Consider the following 25,477-nt stretch of genomic DNA (forward strand, 5'->3'; position numbering starts at 1 on the left):
ACAGATCATCTGTTCTCTCAGCACATCTAGTTTTCACCTCAACTTCTAAGAAAGCTCTTATCTTTAGGGATGGAATTTCAGACAGTGGGGGGAGTTCAACTGGGGAGATGTTTCAAGGTGAGACTCTGACACCAGGCAGCTTGTGTCCTAGTTCACAGGCAGTGTGAACTTGACGCTATGCTTAAGTGAAAATCAAAATATTACAGAATGTGTGCTGCTTGGGACAGCACAATTACTGTACTGTAATTGGGGACAGTTATTTGGGGACAGTTACTGTAAAAAAGTACTCCCTTTATGCCAAGTACTCTGATTTTGGGAACTTGGGTTCTAATAGATTTCTCAGATGGAGATTTCTGGGGCTTCTGGCCCAGCAGGACCAGAAAATGCTCTGCAGAGACTTATTTTTTGGTCTATCCCCCCCAACCATTTTCCTGCTGGTAAAGTTAGGCAGGAGAAGTAGTTCTGGTCTGAAGTCCACAGACTCTATCTTAGTAGCAATTCTGCTCCTGTTCACTTGTGATCTGAACTCTTCACAGATCTGATTTCCTCCTTTCCAAAATGATAATGTAGGACTAGGTATGAATGAGGCAGGGCTCTTTCATGTGGGGAGAAAAGCACATAAACAGTTACAGTGAGAACTACTAAGTTCTATGTAAGGAGCGTGTGAAGTGTTGTGGGAACACAGATTCAGATTTTGCCTGAAGAGCAGGGGCTGGGATGTTGAGAGGAGGAGGTGACATTTGAGTTAGGCCTTAAAGTGTGAGGGTAGGTAGGGGGTGAACCAGAAGGCAGGGGAATAGGAAAGGGATCCCTGTGCTGGGAACAAGCAGAACAAAGTTCAGAGGCATTGAGAGGAACAAACTGTCATGGATGTCTGTCCCTAAGGTACCCCTTCTGACTCTGGCCTTCAGATGTTTCCTCTTCCCTCAGCCAGGCCTTTAGTCACATAAGTTAATTTGGAAGGTCAGTTTAGATTTGCTTTTCCAAATGAGGTTTCATAGAATACCAGAATCCATTTAGTAAATTCTCTTCCAGGGGTGAGCTTAGGCTTCCTTGGTGCTTGTGTTTGATTCTGCATAGGTGAGTTCAGTCCTGAGTAGCGATGTGCTGCAGAAAGAATATTTGAGGATCAAAGGGAGGCTCACCTGTGCTCATTACCTATTGTTACATCCATTTCATTCGTATTCTCACTCTGGGTAAACCTTGGTTTTAGGCCGAAAGGAGCCTTGGAGCACCAGAGTGGACAATTCTTTGTATCTTTTCTTGTGGTTCTAGACTGGCCTTCTCACAGAACCGTGCCCTCTCCCCTTAAAGGGAAGGGAGAAATAGGAGCTTAATTAGGATATAGATTATGGTGCCTTAAAGAGAATACCAAAGAAGGTGGCTTAAGACAGAGGTTTATTTCTGTCTTTGGTCAAACTGCAGGCTCTCCACGGTGGCTCTGCTGTGGCTCTGAGCAGGTGTCCCGGGCCAGCTTCCTCCTCAGTGCCCCGCCAGCCCAAGGTGTTGCTCTCTGTGTGGACCAAGATCGCTCACCACCTTGCCTGTCTTTCGGCAGCTGCGAAGGGAAAGGCAAGGCATGCCTTTTTCTTTTAAGGGCACAACCCGGAAGTGCCACACATCACTTCTGTTCATATCCCGTATGCCAGAACATCTGTATGTGGCCACACCTCACTCAGGGGAAGCTGGAAAGTGTACTCTTTTCCCTTTGGGAGAAGTGGGTATTGGAGAATGCATGGCAGTCTCTGCCATATGAGCCAAGGTAGAAAAAGGCAGGGCTTGAAGAAGGGGTTTATTGGAGGGCCCCTTTGGGCCAGTGTCTGGGTGGGATCCATGGTGGGGGACTAATTGGAGATGAGGCTGGAAAGATAGACAAGGTGAGGGACTTCCCTTGTGGTGCAGTGGTTAAGACTCTGCGCTCCCAGTGCAGGGGGCCCGGGTTTGATCCCTGGTCAGGGAACTAGATCCCACATGCATGCCACAACTAAGGAGCCCACACGCTGCAACTAAGGAGCTGGCGAGCTGCAACTGAGGAGCCCACATGCCACAACTAAGGAGCCCACATGCTGCAGCTGAGGAGCCCGAGAGCCGCAACTCAGACTCAGTGCAACCAAATAAAGAAATAAATAAATATTTTTAAAAAAAAGAAAAAAGAAAGACAAGGTGAAATGATGGTGTTAGGCCATGAGACCATTTCCTCTGATAGGTGGTGAAAATCCCTCCAACAGCATACCCACGCCTGCTCTGCCCTTGAGTTGCCCTCCCCTCGTACAGGTCAGAACAGACTCTGGTCACTGCTTGTCCCTGGCACGTGGCAGTGCTCTGTGGTGTACAAGCAGTTCTCCCATAGGGGAGGGTGATGTCATTTTTTTCCTCTTCCTTCCTGGAAGCAGCAGTCTGATGTCCTTCTGCTATCATAACATAGTGATCTGAGGGAGAAATAGGGAGCAGGCTGTATAGAGGGAGCAAGGAGGGCTCTGGTATTTCTCCTGATGGGCACCTGCAGCCTGAGGAGAGGACAAGTGGCCATCTGGAAAAGCCTTGCCCTCCTCAGGCGACAAGCTGTTCTCTGATCCAGAGCCCTGACAGGAAGTTGCTCTTTGTCCAGCCAAGTCTGGGCATTCAGGAAGAAGCTCTGTAGCCAAGTGTCTGTTCTGTGGGTCATGGAACAATTGGTCAAGCTGTTCAGAGAGAGAACTGACCACAGACGAGTACCACCTTCCAGGGAGAGAGTATCGCAAATGAGATAACGGCTAATTTTTTGCCGGGCACTGTTCCAAGTTCTTTACTTGTATCGTCTTGTGTAATCCTCAAAAAAAACCCCTATGAAGGAGGTACTATTGTGACGACTTTACGGATTAGAAACTGAGGTGCTGATGAGATGGATTAACTTGAACCAGTATGGACACATCTAGCATGTAGTGGAGCCACAATTTGAATCTAGTTGCAGAACACGTACTCTCACTTTTAGGCTCTGCTGTCTTTTAGGATTCCAGGGAAGGATGCCCTGGCCCTGGGCCCTGGGCCTTGGAGTGGGGAATAGGAGTGCCTCCCTGTAGGAGACTTCTGTGCACATGGGTAGTCCGAACGAGTGAGTGAGTTCTGCCTGTTGTCACCTTGTCTACCCCTGTTAGCTTAGTCCCTGCTGGGCAGTTCTCCCTGTGAGCTCTGTCACCTACAGCCACATGTGACTTTACAGTCTTCAGCTAGAAGCCAGGGTGAGCCTATGAATGCTTTCTCTCTTCCCTCTGTGTTCAGAGAACACAGGTTTCTGTGGAACAATTTCCTAGAATATCTCTTCTTTTTAACTTCATTGTTTACTCCTCTAATTGAAGCCTCAGGAGTGGACTCTTTAAAGCTTAATATGACCATATTTCTGACCAGCTGCAGCACTTGGGATGCTTTTAGTTACAAGTAACAGGAAACCCAATTCAATTTGATTCCACGATAAAGGGGATGTGTTAGTTCACGTAATAGGGAAGTCCATGGGAGGTGTACTGCTCCAGGCCTGTTGGTTGTCTTATCGTCTCACCTCTCAGTGCTGTTTTCAGGTTAAACCCTTGTGGTCAGAGGATGGAAGCCAGTATCATTTAAGACTCCATGCTGCTTCATTCAAATCTAACAAGAAAGTAAGAGCATACCCTTTTAATAAACTTGGGACCAGAGTCCCGAGTTCGGGTTGGATTACTCCATTCCTGTCCCTGCCTTATGAACCAGTTGGCCCAGGCTCAGATTGCCGAAGCCTATGACTGTGACAAGGGGCATGGGATTACTCTTACAAGTTTAAGTGAGTGTGAAGTCAGTCCTGTCCAAATCCCTTAGATGCTAAACAGTGAAGGAGGGGTAGAAGAGACGCTGGGAGATACCCACAGTTTCGGCTACACCCAGCAAAATCTGCACGGCCAGGGAAAGGGTGGTGGTGGTGTTGAACTGTAGAGCAGATCCATGCCCTGTGCTCATTTCCTGTATCAGGGACAGTGCACAGGGCCCACAGCATGGCCCAAGTCCTCAGACCCATAGGTCTGAGTTCATCTTTTCTATACACCAATTTATATGATCCTGCAGCTTCTCTGAGTTTCACTTCCTCCTCTGTAAAGTGGTAATCATGTTAAGGTACAGATGTATTTTATGCAAAATTGAAGTTGATCAGTTTGAAGTTGTGTGATACAAAAAGCCTTATCTATAAAATTTGAATTAATACAGATCCTACCAAATTGACAAAATTCATCAACCACATGATTTCAAAGCTGGTAGGCCAATGAAACTGTGTTCATTATGCCTTTATTTTCTGGAAATATTAGTTGTGAATTATGTGAGTTTGAATAATGTAGGGTGTTCAGGAATCTTTTGTATGGAATGAACTTCACCATTCTTTTCTTAACTGCCTGTTGGGTTCCCTAAAGGTTGTGATGTTGTTTTATAAAATGTGAAATGCAAAAAAGATTGTTGTTGGAGAAGCCCAAAAGAACTACCATACTAGGTGATAACTGGGTATGCCCTGGCATTTGGCAATTCATATCCTGCATCTGGACCTTTCTGTCTCAAGGATCCAGAACCTAGGTGGTATCTCTTCAGCCAGTTCTGCTAGTGATTGGGTTAATGCTGTTAGCATTTCAGTAAGCTAATGGAGACAGTTACTTTAGTTTGAAGGTCATTAAAACCTGAGTTTACAAATCAAAAACTGGATTGGGCAATTGTTTCTATATGTGTGTGGGTGAAGGTACATCAAATCCCATCAATCATTTACTCAAATCCTTCCAGTGAAGTTACTCATAGTAAAGGCCAATTTCCTTGTAAAGCATAAAGTTTCATTTCTTCTGTTCCAAATTATATTTTATTTCCTTTTCTTGTCTTATTGTACTAGATAGGATGTCTAGTACCATGTTGAAAAGAAGTGTTGAGAGGGTACATCCTTGCCCTGTTCCTGATCTTAAGAGAAAGCATCCAGTTCTCACCATTAAATATGAAGTTAGTTGTAGGTTTTCTGTAGATGTCCTTTATGAAGTTGAGCAAGTTTTCCTTTGTTCCTAGTTTTCTGAGAATTTTTATCATGAGTGTTGGATTTTGTCAAATGCTTTTTCTGCATCAATTGATACTATACATAGAAAATCCTAAAGATGCCACCAGAAAACTACTAGAACTAATCAATGAATTTGGTAAGGTTTCAGGATACAAAATTAATGCACAGAAATCTCTTGCATTCTATACACTAACAACGAAAAATCAGACAGAAAAATTAAGGAAACAGTCCCATTTACCATCACAACAAAAAGAATAAAAATACCTAGGAATAAACCTACCTAAGGAGGCAAAAGACTTGTACTTGGAAGACTATAAAACACTGATGAAAGAAATCAAAGATCATATAAACAGATGGAGAAATATACCATGTTCTTGGATTGGAAGAATCAATATTGTGAAAACGACTATACTACCCAAAGCAATCTACTGATTCAATGCAATCCCTGTCAAACTACCAACGAATGGCATTCTTCACAGAATTAGAACAAAAAAGTTTACAATTTGTATGGAAACACAAAAGACCCCGAATAGCCAAAGCAATCTTGAGAAAGAAAAACAGAGCTGGAGGACTCAGGCTCCCTGACTTCAAACTATACTACGAAGCTACAGTAATCAAGACAGTATGGTACTGGCACAAAAACAGAAATATAGATCAATGGTACAGGATAGAAAGCCCAGAGATAAACCCATGCACATATGGTAACCTAATTTATGACAAAGGAGGCAAGAACATACAATGGAGAAAAGACAGCCTCTTCAATAAGTGGTGCTGGGAAAACTGGATAGCTACATGTAAAAGAATGAAATCAGAACACTCCCTAATACCATACACAAAAATAAACTCAAAATGGATTAAAGACCTAAATGTAAGGCTGGACACTATAAAACTCTTAGAGGAAAACATAGGAAAAACACTCTTTGACATAAACCACAGCAAGATCTTTTCTGACCCACCTCCTAGAGTAATGAAAAAAAAACAAAAATAAATAAATGGGACCTAATGAAACTTAAAAGCTTTTGCACAGCAACGGAAACCATAAACAAGACGAAAAGACAGCCCTCAGAATGGGAGAAAATATTTGCAAACGGAGCAATGGACAAAGGATTAATCTCCAAAATATACAGACAGCTCATGGAGCTCAATATCCAAAAACAAACAACCCAATTAAAAAATGGACAGAAGACCTAAATAGACATTTCACCAAAGAAGACATACAGATGGCCAAGCGGCACATGGAAAGATGCTCAACATAACTAATTATTAGAGAAATGCAAATCAAAACTACAATGAGGTATCACCTCACACCGGTCAGAATAGCCATCATCAAAAAGTCTACAAACAATAAATGCTGGAGAAGGTGTGGAGAAAAGGGAACCCTTTTGCACTGTTGGTGGGAATGTAAATTGATACAGCCACTATGGAGAACAGTATGGAGGTTCCTTACAAAACTAAAAATAGAACTACCATATGACCCAGCAGTCCCACTACTGGGCATATACCCTACATCAATTGATATATTATTTTTCTTTTTTAGCCTGTTGATATGATGGATTACATTAATTGATTATCAAATGTTGAACCCGCCTTGCTTGTATACCTGGAATGAATCCCAGTTGGTTGTGATATATAATTCTTTTTATACATTGTTGGATTCAACTTGCTAATATTTTTGCATTTGTGTTCATGAGAGATAATGGTCTGTAGTTTTCCTTTCTGTAATGTCTTTATCTGATTTTGGTATTAGAGTAATGCTGGCCGTGTAGAATGAGTTAGGAAGTGTTCCCTGTGCCTATTTCTTGAACACTGAAGGCCTTCCTGACCTTAGAATCTTTGCATTTGCTGTCCCTGGCCTGGAAGACTCTTCTCCCAGATTTCTGCATGTTTTGTTCTCTCACTCCTTTCAGGTCTTTGCTCACATGTCCTTTTCTCAGCGAGGCATTCTCTGACCACAGACTGTTAAAATTGCAAATCTCCCCTTCCCTCATCCCTACTATCCCCCTTCCCTGCTTTATTTTTTCCATAGCACTAATCACCTCCTAAAATACTATATGACTTACTTGCTTTCTGCCCCCACCCACTAGAATGTAGCTCTGTGAGGGCAAGGGTTTTTGTCTTTTTTTGTTCATTGCCTTATCCCTCCTCCCTAGAATGGTGTTTGGAACATGGTGGATGCTCAAATATTTGTTAAATAAATGAATTTAAACCATGACTGATAATGTGGTTGTAGCCAAGCGAATGTGCAGAAATGAGTTGTTCTGTTTCTATTCCTGAGGAAGATTGTTTCCAGGATCAGAGGAAAAGTAAATATTGTTGATAGCTTTTATGAATGAAATTTAGGAGGCATTTAACCATGTTTTGCTTATCAACTGCATGACTTTGGCTTAGTGAACTTATTTCTTTGGGCTCTGGTTTCTTAATCTTAGAAAGAGTACTTTTGTAAATTAGACTAAGGTCTTTTCTAGAGTTCTTGTTTGTTGAACTTTGTTTCCCAGTTGCAGAGTATTTTAATAGGAAAGGAGCTTAGAGACCCTTAAGTCCTATGTTCTTTAGCCAGTAGATTAACTTCTACCTCTAGAGCCAGGCTTGCCAGCTGGGAGATGCAGCCCATCGTCCTCTCGTACAGTTCCTGGATGCCTGTTTGGGAGAGGGGCCTCAGAGGTAGTGCTGACTTGGTGCTGGAGAGCCAGATGAACCTGTTTTTAAATGTCTGTATGATGTCAAGCAGGTGTCATCACCTCACCAAGCTTCAATTTCCTCATCTGTGAAACTGGAATAATATACACAGGTGGTTGTTAGGGTTAAATGAGATGTTTGTGATATTTGCACACAAGTGCTCAGTTAAAATCAGTTGAACCTGACTGCTTATCCTACCCCACACTTGCTTTGTGATCCATCTTGATTCTACATCAGAATCACTTGGAGAGTGTTTTTAAAAACCCTGATGCCCTTGAAAACGTTACGCTAAGTGAAAGAAGCCAGGCACAAAAGGTCACTTATTGTATATATATGAAATGTCCAGAATGGATAAATTCATAGAGACAGATGCAGATTGGTGGTTGCCAAGGGTTGAGGGGTTGGGGAGAATCTGCTTAATGGTAAGTGGTTTTACTTCGGAGTGATGGGAATGTTTTGGAACTGGGGTAGAGCTGGTTGCACAGTATTGTGAATGTACTACATGCCACTGGATTGCTCTTTCTTTTTCCCTCCCTCCCTTCCTTCCTACCTACTTACAGCTTTATTAAAGCTTAATTGTTGTTCAGTGGACTGCACATATTTAAATTGTATAAATTGATGAGATTTGGCATATATATATATACCCAGCCATTACCACAGTAAAATGGTAAACATATCCATTACCTCCTAAAATTTCCTTATGCCCCTTTTTTTTTTTTTTTTTTTTATTTATTTATTTATTTATTTATTTATTTATTTATTTTTGGCTGTGCTGGGTCTTTGGTTCGTGCGAGGGCTTTCTCCAGTTGCGGCAAGTGGGGGCCACTCTTCATCGCGGTGCGGGGACCGCTCTTCATCGCGGTGCGCGGGCCTCTCACTATCCCTTATGCCCCTTTTTAATTCCTCCTTTCTACTCCTCCCTCCTCTCTCATCCCCAGGTAGTCTCTATTCTGCTTTCTATTATATAGATTAGTTTTCATTTTCTAGAATTTTATATAAATGGAATCATGCAGTATGCATTAGATTTTATGTATTTATTTTATTTTATTTTTTATTTTTTGGCTGTGTTGGGTCTTCGTTTCTGTGCAAGGGCTTTCTCTAGTTGCGGCGAGCGGGGGCCACTCTTCATCACGGTGCGCGGGCCTCTCACTGTCACGGCCTCTGTTGTTGCGGAGCACAGGCTCCAGACGTGCAGGCTCAGTAGTTGTGGCTCACGGGCCCAGTTGCTCCGCAGTATGTGGGATCTTCCCAGACCAGGGCTCGAACCCGTATCCCCTGCATTGGCAGGCAGATTCTCAACCACTGCGCCACCAGGGAAGCCCCTGCATTAGATTTTATATGGCTCCTTTTACTCAGCATACTTATTTTGAGGTTCACTTACGTTGCTGCATATTATTAATAGTTTATACTTTTATTGTTGGAGGTATTCCATTGTATGGATACACCACAAATTATTTGTCCATTCACCTGGTGATGGACATTTGGGCAATTTTCATTTTGGGAGATTACAACTAAAGCTGCTGTGGGCGTTCATATACAAGTCTCTGTGTGGACATAAGTTATCCTTTCTCTTGAGTAAATAGCTAGGAGTGGAATGGCTAGGTCACAGGGTATATGTATGCTTAAACATATCTTAACACCTAAAAAGTAAGGCATGATCAATTATTTGAAATGCTACAGATATGTTTGATAAGATAGAAGAAACAAGTGGATTTTTGCAATGGTTAGGCTATTATTAACTTGAAAACTACAGTCTCAGTTGAGTGGTAGGTGGGAAGCTTTTTAGAGGGGAATTAGGAAAACTGAATTGAGAAGTTTGGCAGGGAGTATTGATAACTTAAGAAGTTTTGCTGTGAAAAGTAGCAGAGAATGAAGTTGTGGTTTTTGGAAGGTGTGAATTATTCCTTTTTAAGTGGATAATTTTATATTATATGAATTATACTTCAATTATTAAAAAAAAGAAGAAGAATCAAGCAAACAAAATCCTAATGTTCAGGTTACACCTCAAGCCAGTTAAATCAGAATCTTTGTGGGTGGGACCCGGGCATTCACTTTCTAAAAATCTCCCTTGGTGTTTGCAATATGTAGCCAGTGTTCGAAAGTAGTGATCTAAGTAGGGTTGGCACGTTTTTTCTGTAAAGGGCCAGACAATAAATATTTCAGCTTTGAAGGCCATAAGGTCTCTGTCTTTACTCCTCAAATCTGCCATTGAAGTGTGGCAGCAGCCATGGTCAACATATAACAAATGAGCATAGTGTATTTTCAATAAAACTTATTTATAATAACAGGCAGTGGGCCAGAGTTTGCCAGCCTCTGATCTAAAGGCTTGATGATAGAGAAGGGGCTGCAGAGCTCTGAGGAGGATGGAAGGTGACCTCCCAGGCAGAACCAGACCTGGAACTCTGTTCTACTGACCATTTTAATTCTTCACATTGTGCATGCTTACTTACTTAAGCATAAACATCCCGGCATTGAAAACAAAATGCTAGAATGCCAAGACTTACACTTGTATTTAATTCTAGCTGCAAAAGACAAGGAGAAGAATAAAGAGAAGAAATTCAAAGAGTTTGTGAGGGTGAAGCCAAAGAAGAAAAAGAAAAAGAAAAAGAAAACCAAACCTGGTAAATTTTCCCCTGGGGTGTTTCACTTGGATTTCCTTACTGTAGGTAGGGAGGGGTTGCTTCTCCCCAGTCTTGGCCTCTGAGGAGAGGAAGGGCCAGCAGGCCTTTAATGGAGCTTGTGGGCTCAGCTGACCCCAGGTGCTACAAGGCCACATTGGTATTTAGAAAGCCCTCCCTCTTGCTGTGTTGGCCGGTGTGCTCTGTCACAGTGGAAGCGCCATTGTAGGAGAGGACATGCAGGTGAATGACTGTATTTGTCTGCACACACAACTCTTAAACACACGTCTCTGAACCCTTTCAAGAAAGGATTCATTTCTTGAAAAGTGTGTGTCTAGCCCCAACAAAAATGCTGATTTTTAAGAAAATCAGTGTTCCAGTCTTGGGAGCTAAAGGGATGCCACATTTTATTCTCAAAGTATCTTCTGGCTTAGAAAAGCAATCTTATCAGAAAAAGGGGAGAAGGGTGATGGTGAGGAAGAAGCTTTTTGTTTTGAGGTTCTTGGAGGTAGCTAGAAGTATTAATCCCTAAATCTGTTCTAGCTGAATTGCTTCTGAGCATTTGAGCTCTTTGAACAGCAGAGCTGTTGGTTGGATGGGGTTGATTCTGGAATGCCCTAGTGATGTCTGAGGGTGATAATTTCTTCCTGATCTTGTTCTTCCAGAATGCCCCTGCAATGAGGAGATCAGTGATGCCTCCCAGGAACCTTCTCCACCCAAGGCATTTGCTGTCACCAGGTGTGGGTCCTCACACAAGCCCGGGGTCCATATGAGCCCACAGCTCCATGGCTCAGAATCTGGAAACCACAAAGGGAAAGTGAAAATGTCCGGTAAGGAGGCTCTGCTGGCTTGATCATTTGTACAGCACGGCAGTCTGATTTATGGATTTATGGATTTATGTTGATATTGTAATCTACTCTCAGGCCTTCTGCAAGTAGTCTGTTAGGTCTTTTAAACAAGAAGTACATCAAATAAATAGGCCATTAGCCATACCTTCCCAGAACTTCCTTTCTCTCCAACTTTGGTCTTAGTAGAATGTGTCTTTGGTACCTCTAAGCCAGTGTGTCTATAACCAAATCCATTATCCCCCAACTCCTTGCACACCTGCCCCTCCCGTTCCTCCATTTCTTGTTGGTGGCCTCTGCATCTAACCTGGTTGCTTGGGGAAATCTGAGTCAACCTTGAAGTTTCCCCTTCTTTAGCAACTTATAGGGTGATTGTGAGTTTAAAAGTAGTTAATAAGTATATGGAAAGTACTTAGAACAGTGGCTGGTATAGAATAAGTGATCAGTAAAGGTTAGCTGTAATAACCACTAATCAGGTACCAAGATCTAGTGATTCTGGTTCTGATTATCCCTGGAAACTGCCCCTTCCTCATTCCCCAGTGTTTACAGAGTTTTAAAGGTAGCTGTGGATACAGACTGGGCTGTAAGCCAGGTCACGGCTGGGTGGGGTGAGGTCAAGGAACACGTTTGAGTCGTTAGGGATGATGATCGGTCTGGCTCCTGTGGAGTTGCAGTTTCTCTGCCAGTGAGCTCTGTGACCTTGAGCAGCCATTTACCTTGGGCTTCACTGTCAGGAAAATGAGGAAATGGAGTTTAGTTCACTGCCAGGCAGCACATATCATTCGGGCTGTTAGTAGATGACAGGCCTGAGGAACAGATTGGAGTTCGCGTTTCCCAGCTCTGTGAAGGTTCACAGAGGAGAAGGTCTGTAAGGTCATTTCTACTCTTGACAATCTAGGGGTTTTTAAAAATTTTATAACTATAATTTAAAAAAGTGACTGTTGTTTTCCCTTTCCTCTCAGAAGAAGATAATCTGAGTGACTCCTCCTCCGAGAGCTTTCTTTGGAGCGATGAGGAGTATGGCCAAGACGTTGATGTGACCACTAACCCAGATGAGGAACTTGATGGGGAGGACCGTTATGATTTTGAAGTGGTCCGCTGCATCTGTGAGGTTCAGGAGGAAAATGACTTCATGATTCAGGTAGGTGGAACTTCCAGGAGACACAGGTATAGAGGAGCACAAACTGGTCCTTGGAGGGAATTTTGAGGGAATACAGTCTGAGGCCAGCAAAAATAATGTCATGTCAGAAGCCCCAGGTAGGCAGTGCTGTCAGCAGCAGATTGAGCTTTGCTTACTGGCTCAGCTTCCTCTGCATCTCAGGCTGGTATAAATAGCCTATGAATAGAATAAGAGAGGACTTGAGGGATCACTGAGTCTAAACCCCTTCTGCTCTGCTTGGGCCAGCTGGACCCACAAATGAGAAGGGCCTTGCCTGTGGTCACACAGTGAGGAGTTGAACAGTAGGGACCCAAATCTCTGGAGGGGCAGTTTGATCTTCCTATGGACCCATATCTTCTGTCTCAGGTAAATTTTCTTTATGGCCTAAAGAGATGGAGGCCAGTTTTATAACTTGTCTGTTTGTCATTCTTCATTTTCTTGGCATTTGTATTTGTCATCTCCATGTCTGGGATGTGCCGGTTGGGGGGCCTCCCTGCCTGCTTGGGGAGAGCATGCCTGGCCAGCACCTGCTTGCCTCTGGCGCTTCTCTTGCTCTTAATCACGGTTCTGGTGGAGGTGGCTGCTGCCTGGCTGACTCCAGGGAGCCTGAGTTTTTTAAGTAAGTCACGTTTATGTTGGTTAGAATTCTTCTGGGAGTTTCTTTTTTTTTTTTTTAATAGCCTTCATGGCAACCTCTGGGAATTCAAGGTACATGAATGGTCTCAAATAGCTCCTGATATTTATGACCTTTAGAATGCATTAGGTCAGTGGTTTTCAAATCACTTTTTCAGCATCAGAACCCTTTTCCCTAATGGACTCTTTTCACAGAACCCCCAAATGTGTAGCAGATAAAAGCAGTAGTTTTGGAAGTTCAAAATGAATAATTTTCACTTTTAAGTTCAAAAATGTGAATGGCTGGCCTCTTCCCATGAGGTCTAATATGCAGGTGGGGTTGTGAGCGGTGGTTGCCAACTTGGAGCATTTCAGTGGCTCAGTTGTTTTCCTTTTTTTGTGAGACAAGCCTAATGAACATGGCCATTGTATGGGGACTTTTCCTAAACAGCATGCTGTGTAGTCACTTTGGTTAATCAGAGATGGGAAGAAAAGCTTTGTTCTGAGGACAGCGTAATACTAAGTTAGCCCAGCAGTACAGAATTATGTGTACTGGTGGGCTCTGTTGTCTTAACATTTAAGCTTGGAGTGTGCATTTTTTGTTTTGTTTTGTCTTCTAAAATAGTCCCATTTTATAAAACACACCCATTTGTAGAATCTCTGAAGCTCAGTGGAATATAATTCAAAAACTTATGTAACATGGAAACCGTTGGTTTTTTTTTTGCCCTCCAGTAGAATTTTTTTTTAAGTTTGGCTTTAAAAGGATGTTGAAGGGCTTCCCTGGTGGTGCAGTGGTTAAGAATCTGCCTGCCAATGCAGGGGACACAGGTTCGAGCCCTGCTCCGGGAAGATCCCACGTGCCGTGGAGCGACTAAACCCGTGCGCCACAACTACTGAGCCGGCGCTCTAGAGCCCGCGAGCCACAACTACTGAGCCCGTGTGCCACAACTACTGAAGCCCATGTGCCTAGAGCCCATGCTCCGCAACAAGAGAAGCCACCACAATGAGAAGGCTGTGCACTGCAGTGAAGAGTGGCCCCCATCGCTGCAACTAGAGAAAGCCCACGCACAGTAACAAAGACCCAATGCGGCCAAAAATAAAAATAAATAAATAAATAAAATAAAAGTATGTTGAAGATCATTAGTTTTCATCCTGTCTCTCTGGGTGTGTGCTCAGTTCTGGGCCTTGGCAGCCTGATTTGGTCCTCATTTGTCCTTAGGAGTCATTAGTGGGTGAGTAACGAAGGCCTCTCCTGGCAAGGCTCTTCCAGCTAATCAGTATAAGAGGTGCAGTTCTGATCCACCACGGTACTTTCTCCATTGACTGTTCTGTAAGTGGCAAGGATCATGGGGTGTTTGGGGTGGGTAGAGCTTGAAGTGCCATTTTGTGCTGTGAGGAAAACTAAGTTTGAAAAAATTGAGGCCACACCAGTTGTTACATGGCAGAGTCAGGAACTGAATTCCATCGCCTGCTTCCCAGGCTCCACATGACCTTCCCCGCAGCTCAGCTCAGCACTGTGGCTTCCTGTCTGGCACTGTGGTGGTGACGAGCTCACTTCAGAACACCTTGGGTTTTGTTGTAGAAGACTCTTCTTTGCTGCCCACTTGTTGTCCAGCTGGCTTTGTGTTATAGAGGGACAGTTTCTGACTATACCTGTCATTGTGAGCAGGGTACCTTTTTCCACTCAGTAACTTTAGCAAAAGGCATAAATTTAGAGGGAGCTAACTGGAACAATACAGTTTAAACTTTTAAAATGTATTCGTCTAGTTTAAAATATATTCATCATTTAGGAAAGTACAAATCATTTTTTCTTAAAATAAATTGTAAACTTACATTGATAATTTGCACAACCCTAGAAAACATTTAGAATTTGTTCTCTAGAAGATTACTTTAGAGAAATAGTTTTCTTTGATCATTTTCGTTATTTGGTAGCAGTATTGCTCATGTATATTATTATTTGATTTTATTTACCAGTGCTAATTTAAATCACTGGAAGGTTAAAATCCTACTTAGTAATCATGAATGTTTGAGAAATCTGGGTACCACATAAAAAAATGAACATCAGGAAACCCATTTAATATTTAAATTATTTTAATTGCTCTAAGGCAGGTTTTGGCAAACTTTTTCTTAAAGGACCAGAAAATAAATATTTTAGGCTTTGGGCCATGTGATCTCTGTCACAACTACTCAACTCTGCCCCAAGCATTCAGAGGCAATCCAAAAAAATGAATGACCATGGTTATGTTCATATTATACTTTATTTACAAAAATAGGACTCAAGCTGAATTTGGCCTGTGGGCTGTAGTTTGCTGACCTTTGCCCTAGAGCAACAAATACATAACATTAGGTGCTGGACCCCAGTGAAAATTGTGTAGCAGCTTTAATAAGAAACCCATTTTTAAAACTTTATTTGCTTTCGCTGGAGGCAGCCCTTGTCATCTTCTTAGGTATCACTCCAGAAACATTCAGTGGCTAAACAAGCGATATCAAATATATTCTCTCCATTTTTTTTCTTTCTTTTTGTGATAAAATATACATAAAATTTACCATCTTAACCATTTTTAAATATATGTGGCATTAAGTGAACTGGCATTGAGTACATTTACATTGCTGTACAACCATCTTTTTTTTTAACACAATGTTATTTTAATACATAGTGTTTTCAGTATCTTTTTTTCATTTAATAATATATGTTGAAGACCATTCCATTTTCAAATCTAAAAAAGCTTCCCCATTCTTTTTTTTTTTTTTTTTTTTAATTAATTTATTTATTTATGTCTGTGTTGGGTCTTCGTTTCTGTGAGAGGGCTCTCTCCAGCTGCGGCAAGCAGGGGCCACTCTTCATCGCGGTGCGCGGGCCTCTCACTATCGCGGCCTCTCTTGTTGCGGAGCACAGGCTCCAGACGCGCAGGCTCAGCAGCTGTGGCTCACGGGCCCAGTCGCTCCGCCGCACGTGGGATCTTCCCAGACCAGGGCTCGAACCCGTGTCCCCTGCATTGGCAGGCAGACTCTCAACCACTGCGCCACCAGGGAAGCCCCATCTTCCCCATTCTTTTTAATGGTTGCATAATGGGTGGATCATCATTTATTTAACTCTTCCCTTGTTGATGGACGTTTGGATTGTTTCTAATCTTAGCAGTGATGTAACGAAAAATTTTGTGTAAGTATATCTGTGGGACCAAGTTTTGAAAGTAAAATTCCAGGACCAAAGTAGGCGTGCATTTATTATTTTGACAAATACTGTTGTCATAGCAATATTCTATAAACCTTCCCTGGTGTACCAAAGAACAGTCTTACCAGCGCCCTTGTCAGTACAGAGTACTATCAAACTTCTTTATCTTTGCGCTTCAGATAAGTGAAAAAACAATCTACTAGTATAGCCATTTTGTAATTCATTTTAATATACTTAAAAAATTTTTATGATTGTGGTTTTCTGCATTTTCCAAGAACTACAAAGAAGAAAACAAGGATTACTCAGATTATTTTTACCCAGGGATAAATCACTGTTGTTATTTTAGAATACACACATACACATGCATATATAAATGAAAATTATACTCTATAAACAGTTTTTCATGAGAATAACACTTGTGTGATGAAAGTAGTAAATGCTTATTGTAAAAACTTCAGGCAATACATAAAGGTATGAAGAATTAATTGATATTTACATGTAATCCCAGAATCTAGAAATACTAATGTGTATGTATATTATTAGGCTGGTTTCATTTGACATTAATTTATATTAATTCAAGTTCCCTTACATTACTTTATTCTTATAATGGTTGCTTTGAACATCTTTTTATTTAAGATGTGTTTTTATCCTTTGACTTGCCTGTTCATGTCCTTTATTCAGTTTTCTGTTGGATGGTTGGTCGTTTTCGTACCCATTTGCATAAGCTTTTTTAAAAAAAATATTTATTTATTTATTTGGCTGCACTGGGTCTTATTTGCGGCACATGGGATCTTTGTTGCTGCGTGCAGGATTTTCATTGCCATGTGTGGGATCTTTAGTTGTGGTGTGCAGGATCTTTAGTTGCGGCGTGTGGAATCTTTAGTTGTGGTGTGTGGGATCTTTCGTTGTGGTGTGCGGGATCTTTAGTTGTGGCACGCTGGATCTTTTAGTTGCGGCACGTGGGATCTAGTTCCCGGACCAGGGATCGAACCCAGTCCCCCTGCATTGGGAGCATGGAGTCTTAACCACTGGACCACTAGGGAAGTCCCTGTGTAAGCTTTTTGTAGATATGTTTTTGTATCAGCTGTGAGAACAGTTACAAATATTTGTACCCACCTTGTCATCTGTCTTTTGGCTTGTCTTATAGATTTTTTTGTTTTTGTGAGGTCAAATATATCAAACTTTTCTTTAATGGCTTTTGAGATTTGAATAGCAGTTGCTTCCTCATTGGAAGGAAGTTCATAAAAATTTATAGAAAAGTCAATAAAAGAATTTTTCATGGTTTCTTCTGGTACTTTTGAGGTTTCATTTATTTTTTAAAAACCATATAAATATTTGATCCGCCTGGAATTTATCCTGGTATAAGGTGAAGGCTCTCTCTACCCAATTGTCTCAACACCACGTCTTATTATTGAAACGCCACCTTTATTTACTCTATTTCCGTATGTAGTTTGGATCTCATTCTGGATTCTCTCTTCCATTGATCTCTCTGCCTATATATTTACTTGTACAATTCTATTTTAGTTATTATACCTTTATAATATTTTAAAAATATCTGGTAGGGCTAGTACCCCCTTTGTTCTTTTTAATAAATTTCCTGGCTATTAGAATCAGCTTCTGTATAGTTCCAGAGCTATTAATTTATTATTTTGTTGGCATTACATTATTTTTATATATTAATTCAAGGAGAACTGACATCCTTATGATAATGACTCTTGCTATCCAGGAATAAAGTACAACTTACCATTCATTGACTTAAGTCTCCATGTCCTTCAAATATTTAAAAATTTTCTTTACACAGACCTTGCATGTTTTTATTCTTAGTCTCAGATTTATTTTTAGATATTTTATCTTTTCTGTTATTGTTCTTGTTCACTTCTAAATTTAAACTTTTGGGGAATTCCCTAGCGATCCAGTGGTTAGGACTCAGCGCTCTCACTGCTGGAGGGCGGGGCCCTGGGTTCAATCCCTGGTCGGGGAACTAAGATCCCTCAAGCCGCGTGGCACAGCTGTCCTACCGCCACAAAAAAAAAATTTAAACTTTTATTTTTAATATTTATTTAAAAAAATTTTTCACCGCACCACACGGCATGTGGGATCTTAGTTCCCCAACCAGGGATTGAACTCACGCCCCCTGCAGTGGAAGTGCAGAGTCTTAACCACTGGACTGCCAGGGACGTTCCAATTTAAACTTTTTAAAAATGAATAATGTATATTAGCCAGACCCACATGAAAAACGTTATTTTGAAATTTTCAACTTAGGTGTATTTGATTCAATTTTGGTGTATCCTAGTTCTTAAAAGACGAAGTCATTGGTGGGAGAGACTTTCATTCTTAATTATTAGTCTGTTTTCTGCTACTAACTGCCTTTGTTGTCTCACACCCTTTTCTTTCCCTCTGAGCCTTTAGTTTCCTCATTGGAAATGGAAGAATCTGGATCGCATCTTATCTGAAGTCTCTGTTCCAGCTCTGCCCCTGTTAGCCCATAAAAGCCCTTTGATGCTGGGGCCTATCTGACTCCAAGTGGCTGAGGACTGTGAGCTTTCTCCCTTGGGGCCAGGCTGGTGGCCCACCCTCCAGACCATGTCGGAAGCTCGCTGTCCACTTTCCAGAGCTATCCATTTGGTTGGGTAGTTAAAGGTTTAGGGCCTTGGTTTGGAATTGCTTTAAGTGTCCTAGTATCTCCTTTGGCATCCTTTTCCTCTCCATTCCCTCCTCTGGACCCTTAGCCCTCAGGCTTGCTATCCTCAGGCCAGCCACACGTCTGTCTCCCAGTGCTGCCCTCATCCTCTGCTCCTTTCTTTCCCTCTCTGCCTCCTGCCCCTTCTCTCTTTCCCCCTTCCCCAGGGAAGGCATTGGAGCCTAGGGATTAAAAGAACTAGCCTTGCAGTCAGCCAGGCTTGTGTTCTGATCCACTGTTGCATCTTCTCAGCTGTGTGACCGTTGGTAAGGTTTAGAAAGAACAAATGCAAAGTGCTAGCACATGTTGAGTCCAGGAGGCATCAAAGTGAGTTAGCCTACCCATTCGTAGCAGTAATAGGCTCTTAATACATAAAAGCTGTGTGCTGGGCTCTACGATATGAACTTTGACATGTGACCCATTGATTCCTCACAAACAGCCCCACACGGTTGGTAGGAATAGTATCCTATTTTGCAGATGGGGAAACTGAAGCCCAGGGTGGAGAAGTGACCTGTGCAAGGTCACACAGCTAATGAATGTCTGAGCCAGAATTCAAACTCAGGTTTTTGTCTTTCTAAGTTAACCTCCCTCTAAGGACTTAAACCGTTTTTCCTCTCTTTATAAAGTGATCAGAAATGTGAAAGCCTCTAGAAATGGGAGGGTAAATAGTCATTTTTCTGAGATCAGTACTGTTTAATTTAAATGTTCTTCATCTGTGCTGTTCAGTACGGTAGCTACTAGCCTCATACGGCTGTTGAGCACTTAAGATGTGGCTAGTGGGACTAAGGAACTGAATTTTAAATTAGTTTGTTAACTGAAATGTTAAAAGCACAGGTGGCTAGTGGCTGCTCTGGAAGAGTGGTTGCAGCTCAGCTCCCACTCCCTCCTCCTCCTCTCCCTCCCTCCTCCTTCCGCCTCCCACTGCCCCTTTCCCCCCACAGGTGGGTCTTATTTTTGGATGGAGGATTCCTTCTGAGTTTAATTTTTATTGCTTCTTTAATTCTAACAGTGTGAAGAGTGCCAGTGCTGGCAGCATGGGGTCTGCATGGGATTACTGGAAGAAAATGTGCCTGAGAAATACACCTGTTATGTTTGCCAGGACCCTCCAGGTAGAGATTTCTGGAGTCAGGGATATTAACAATATGTAGCCTTTTCCTTAGCACAGCTGGCGGTGAAGCAGCCTGAGTGTCTGTGGTCTTGAGACTCATTTCTTCAGCATCGGCTAGACTCTGCCTCCTCTTCGCCTTTGTTGCTAGCTCACCTGGTGGCCAGCTGTCCTGAACTTGGCAGTAAGAGAGCATGTATGAAGAGGTTCACCTACTGGAAGGCCTGGCCTTGAGCTAGAATTTTGTTGTGGGGGGGAGGGTGACTGGGTGGGTAAAAATCATATAACATGAGCTCTACCCTCTTAACAAATTTTTAAGTGTACAGTACAGTATTCTTTATAAACTATAAGCACAATGTTGTATAGCAGATCTCTAGAACTTTTGCATCTTGTACGACTGAAACTCTGTATAAACAGTGGAACGCTGTACCGATTTGCATGTCATCCTTGCGTGTTGGCCATGTGAATCTTTTCTCTGTTGTTCTAGTTTTAGAATATGTGCTGCCAGAGCAAGCCCCTTTTCCTTTTCTTGAGAGTTCATGAGGATGTGGGCTCTGTCCTTGGCTTTTCAGGGCTGTTGAAGGGTTGGAAACCAGCCTCTGCTCCCTCTGGTGGCATCTGCCTTCCATTGCATCGTTGCCACCTGCAAGGGAGATATGCCCTTGAGGGGAGGGGAAAGGTGTGTTTGCAAAGAGCCTGTCTGCCACCCAGAGCAGTGAATTAATTCCTTAGGATCAGTTCGTTCCATTGTTCCTTGACCGCAGGGCTGGCCTAGGGCTCTTGGGTTCCCCTTTCCAGAAATCTCGGGTGGATTATAAATCTGTGGTTCTTGTCTTGCTGTCAGTGGGATGTGACATCGTCTCCATTCATCACCTGTAAGGTTGCTCCCCTTGGGTCCAGTCCCATGATCCCCTTACAGCTAGACAACGCTGGAAAGCCTCTGCTTCTGTTATTCCTTTTTGTCCTATGAGGTGGGCCTGGTAGGAGCTCCTATTCCTATTTCTGCTTATGAGGAAGAAATTGATGCCCAGGGAAATGAGTGACTTTCCTAATCTCATGAAGCAGATTGGAATTAGAACTGACTGGTAGGACCAAGTCTCTTGATTTTGCTAGTTGTATAGGGAGGGACTGGGCTACCACAGTTCATTTTCCAGCAAGTAGGTCCCCCTGGGGCCTGATAACCTCTATTGTGACACTGTGTCTTCCTGTGCTAGATTAGTCTATAGACAGAGAGCAATCTGCCTCTGTTTTTCCCTTTATCCCAAGGAAAGAATATGGTCCGAAGATTAGTCCATAAGTCATAGAATATAATTGATGGGCAGGATCTCAGAGACCACTTAGTTTAGCCTTGACATTTAACAGGCAAGCAACAGGCCCAGAAGGGACATGATTGGCCTAAGCTCACTCAGACAGTTAGTGCTAGATAGGAGATGACAACTGGTGTCTCTGACCTTTGTCCTGTAAAACAGGTAGTGCTGCTTTGAATCCTGCTGCTCAGGCTACCTCTGTGGCAGCTGCCTCTGAGATACCACACATAATCCCCAGGGCTCCTTTAGGGCACCGTTTAAAAATCTCTTTTGTCTACTTTATTGTCTCTCACTCTTTCTGTCCACTTTTCTCTTTTTAGAAATCATACACACCATCTTCATCAATCCCTATGCACTTTCTGAACTTTTATAACTAAATTGCCAAGGCTGGGAATAGATTCCTTGAATTGAGCACTCAGTGACTGTCACATTTATTGACTGTGTTTGATTCTGCAGTCTTGGGCCAGAAGTTTAATCTAACAGATCTCTTCTTTAAAGGTTACTTAAAGGTGTTGTTAACAGAGTGGAGGTGTATCTGCACCATGTGTCTTAGAAAAGCCAGAAAGAGCGCCAGGACCTTGATAGGGTTTGCCTGGGTTATTTTAGGGTCTTTATAGCCATTGAGAGGTGAACAACAGTCTGATTGGAAGCTGTTCCCTTGGCTTTTACAGCAGGAAACACTGTGCCAAGTCACGTGTGGTTGTGTTTTCAGTCCTTCCTTAGGATCCCTGTAATGAACAGAACCGCTGAAGCTGTTCGGTTCATCTGTCATTGTTACAGATGGGAAATGGAGGTCCAGAGAAGGGAGTGGGGGGCCTGACCATTCATTTAGTTAGGCGGTATGTGACAGTTGGAGGGGCACTTGGGGCTTCTTTCCATTTGATGAATTCATTCAAGATGCCTTTTGCCAGACACTGAGGATATAACCATGAACAAAACAATTCCTATTCTCCTGGCTTTTAGTGGGGTTTGGACCAGAAACAGATGTCAAAATAAGTCATCTAAACAAGAACATGTTAGGTAGGGATGAATGCTTTGAGGGGGCAAAAGCCCTCAGATCGGGAATGACTAGGAGGCACGGAAGAGGCTCTCGTACTTTGGGAGGTAACCAACGGCCTCTCTGAGGAGGTGGTAAGGAGCCAGTCCTGCAAAGGCCGTGGGGAATAGTGCTCCAGACAGGGGTATGGGTGCTAGAGCAGAGACCCTAAGACCAGAAAGAGCTTAAATGTGTTCCGGAAAGGGTGGGGCAAAGAGGGCAGGAAGGAGCCCGGTCCTGCCGGCCTCATTAGATCAGTCAGGGCTTTGGGTTTTCTTCTGTGCATGATAGGAAGTCATCGAAGGTTTTAAGTGGGAGAGGGAATGATGTGATTTAACTTTAACAAGATATCCAAGTTCCCACTCTACCTCTGGCCAGTTGCAGAGATCAGGAAATTTATATACTTTTCTCACTACCTTATCCCCAACACCTAGTGGAGAACCCAGCATATAGTAGGTGCCAAGTAAATGTATACTGGATGAATGAATGAACAAAATGAACACACCAGTCCATCCTTCCAATAGTTTGTGTGATAATTGTGCGATGATGAAATGGTCTGGGTTTCCTTCAGACCAAGGATTAACTCTCTCATTGTCACTGCGTTAGGTCAGAGGCCTGGCTTCAAGTACTGGTATGACAAGGAGTGGTTGAGCAGGGGACATATGCATGGCCTGGCATTTTTAGAAGAGAACTATTCCCACCAGAATGCCAAGAAGATTGTGGCCACCCACCAGCTTCTCGGCGATGTGCAGAGAGTGATCGAGGTTCTGCATGGCCTGCAGCTCAAGATGAGCATCTTGCAGTAAGTGTGGCACCTGCAGCTTTGGGGATGAGTCTGATTTGGTGTGGGGAGAGGGCAGGATAAATATGAGAAATTGGAAAGCCACAAAATCAGTGATAAGATGGATAAGTTTGAGACTTTTATTTAAAATTCTCGGTTACATGATAAACATTCTTTTTAAAAATATTAACTCTATTGAGGTATAATTTACATATAATTAAGTTCACCCATTTTAAATGTTCATTGAGCTTTGGCAAATGTATATACAAACACTACTTTAATCAAGATATGGTGTGTGGGGACTTCCCTGGCAGTCCACTGGTTAAGACACCACACTTCCAATGCAGGGGGTGCAGGTTCGATCCCTGGTCAGGGAACTAAGATCCCATGTGCCACATGGTGTGGCCAAAAAATAAAATAAAATAAAATAAAATGCCTTAGAAAAAAAAAGAAAAAGAAATGGTGTATTTATAGTTTGTTTTTTGTGTTTTTTGTACCATTCTGAGTTGTTTTTTTCTATTTTGGCTGCGCTGGGTCTTTGTTGTGGGCTTCTCTAGTTGCAGAGCATGGGTTTAGTTGCCCCGCAGCATGTGGGATCTTAGTTCCCAGACCAGGGATTGAACCCGCGTCCCCTGCTTTGGAAGGCAGATTCTTAACCACTGGACGACCAGGGAAGTCCCTGTTCTGAGTTTTTGGGTTTTGTTTTTTAAACTGTGGTAAGATATACATAAAATAAAGTTTGCTATCTTAACCATTTTTAAGTGTACAGTTCAGTAGTGTTAAGTACATTCACTCTGTTGCAGCCAATCTCCAGAACTCCTTGTGTGGGGCAAAACAAACTCTATACCCATTAAGCAACTTCTCTCCATTTCCCCTCCCCCAGCCGCTGACAGCCACCCTTCTACTTTCTGTCTCTCTGAATTTGACTGCTCTGGGTACTTCATATAAATGGGATTCTACAGTATTTGTCTTTTTATGACCGGCTCATTTCATTTAGCCTAATGTCCTTAAGGTTTGTCTATGTTGTAAGTTGTATCAGAATTTCCTTCCTTTTTAAGGCTAAATAATATTCCATTATGTGTAATACCACATTTTGTTTATCCATTCATCCTAAACATCATGTTTTGGTTTTTGTTTTTTTTTTTGGCCACACCTTGCGGCTTGCGGGATCTCAGTTCCCCGACCAGGGATTGAACCTGGACCGCAGACTGTGACAATGAAAGCCTGGAATCCTAACCACTAGGCCACCAGGGAACTCCCATCCTAAACATTCTTGATTGGTAAACAAAGTAAAATTGAAAGCTGTTGAGACATTGTTGGTGGGCCCGCTCTCTAGCATAGTGGTTGCTCAATAAATATGTCTCTTGATGTTTTGCTTATACAGAAAAGTTTTAGGCCTTTTGGAGCTGGACTTCTGTTTAATGGCCAGGATTTGGAGTCAAATTGAGTGTGAATTTCCTTCTGTGGTTGTATCCTACATGTCAGATGACCCAAGTTCACGTAAGCTCTGAAAGAAAGAAATGTGGCTCATATTGGGGTCTGTTGGCTTTTATAATCTGCTCCCACTTTACCACATAGGGCAATTGGGCCTTGAGTGGGGCAGCCCCTCTCCCGTGGTTTCCAGGGGCAGAGCCAGGACTAGAACTCAAGTCCAGCTCCCACCAAGTACTTGTCCTAATCTTTCTAACTGCCTCTCCTCAGTGGTTCCAGGAATTTTCTTTTGGTGTTTGCACAGTGTGTGGCAGGGATAGCTTCTCTCCTTAAATTCTCCCATGAGCCTGCCCATAGGGTGCCATTTTAATGACGTCATCAACAATGCAAACTCTAGTGCCACGAGTGAGTTAGCCTTGATAGGCCAGTTCCCGACAAGGTTTCCTTTGTGCTATAATTAGTCCTGAAGGCCTCTTGGTGTCAGGTGAAGTAGAGTGTCAGAGCCCGGAGATGACAGAATGGGGGTCTGCTTTCTCTTGCATTCTGGTGCACAGAGGCCTGGCTTCAAGTACAGACATGGCAAGGAGTGGCTGAGCAGGGCACATTCAGCAAGGGTATGTGTTGATTTGGGTAAAAGCCAAGCTGCTATAACAAAACCAAAAAAATAAAGGCTAAAACAAAATGGAATTTTCTTTCGCACATAAGGCATGGTCCAGAGGTAGGCAGGGGTCCAGGCCAGGTAGGTGGCCTTTCTCCAAGATTCCAGCTATGGACGTGGGGACTTGGGTTCCTTCTGTCTTATTGATCTGGCATTCTATTAGGGTTCATCTCGCCTGCGTGGTCCAAGCAGATGCATCTGTACCTCAACTCTGCTCTGACCCCCAGGAGGGGGAGCAAGTGGTTTCATGGACACACCTAACTGCAGGAGGCTAGTAGCCAGGTGGCTGTGTGCCCTGAGCAAACTCAGGAGTGAGGGTGGAGGTGGGTGTAAGAGAAGGAAAGGATGGTTACTGGGGAAATTAACCGTTACTGTGA

General features: G+C 42.7%; 1 protein-coding gene across 9 annotated transcripts in view; it reads left to right on the top strand.

Annotated features, from left to right (window-relative positions):
• PHF20 (PHD finger protein 20) overlaps positions 1 to 25,477 on the top strand; it is a 140,449-nt gene that overhangs the window by 102,538 nt on the left and 12,434 nt on the right. For 8 of the 9 annotated variants that reach the window (XM_007193201.2, XM_057528477.1, XM_057528479.1 and 5 more), the window contains 5 exons: positions 10,219 to 10,317; positions 10,980 to 11,144; positions 12,122 to 12,300; positions 19,792 to 19,891; positions 22,837 to 23,032. In XM_007193201.2, the coding sequence (XP_007193263.1) occupies positions 10,219 to 10,317; positions 10,980 to 11,144; positions 12,122 to 12,300; positions 19,792 to 19,891; positions 22,837 to 23,032 (739 nt within the window). The remainder of the gene's footprint in view (positions 1 to 10,218; positions 10,318 to 10,979; positions 11,145 to 12,121; positions 12,301 to 19,791; positions 19,892 to 22,836; positions 23,033 to 25,477) is intronic. The other variant, XM_057528475.1, reaches the window with a different exon arrangement.

Source organism: Balaenoptera acutorostrata, chromosome 15 (assembly GCF_949987535.1).
Source record: "Balaenoptera acutorostrata chromosome 15, mBalAcu1.1, whole genome shotgun sequence".
Lineage (NCBI taxonomy): Eukaryota > Metazoa > Chordata > Mammalia > Artiodactyla > Balaenopteridae > Balaenoptera > Balaenoptera acutorostrata.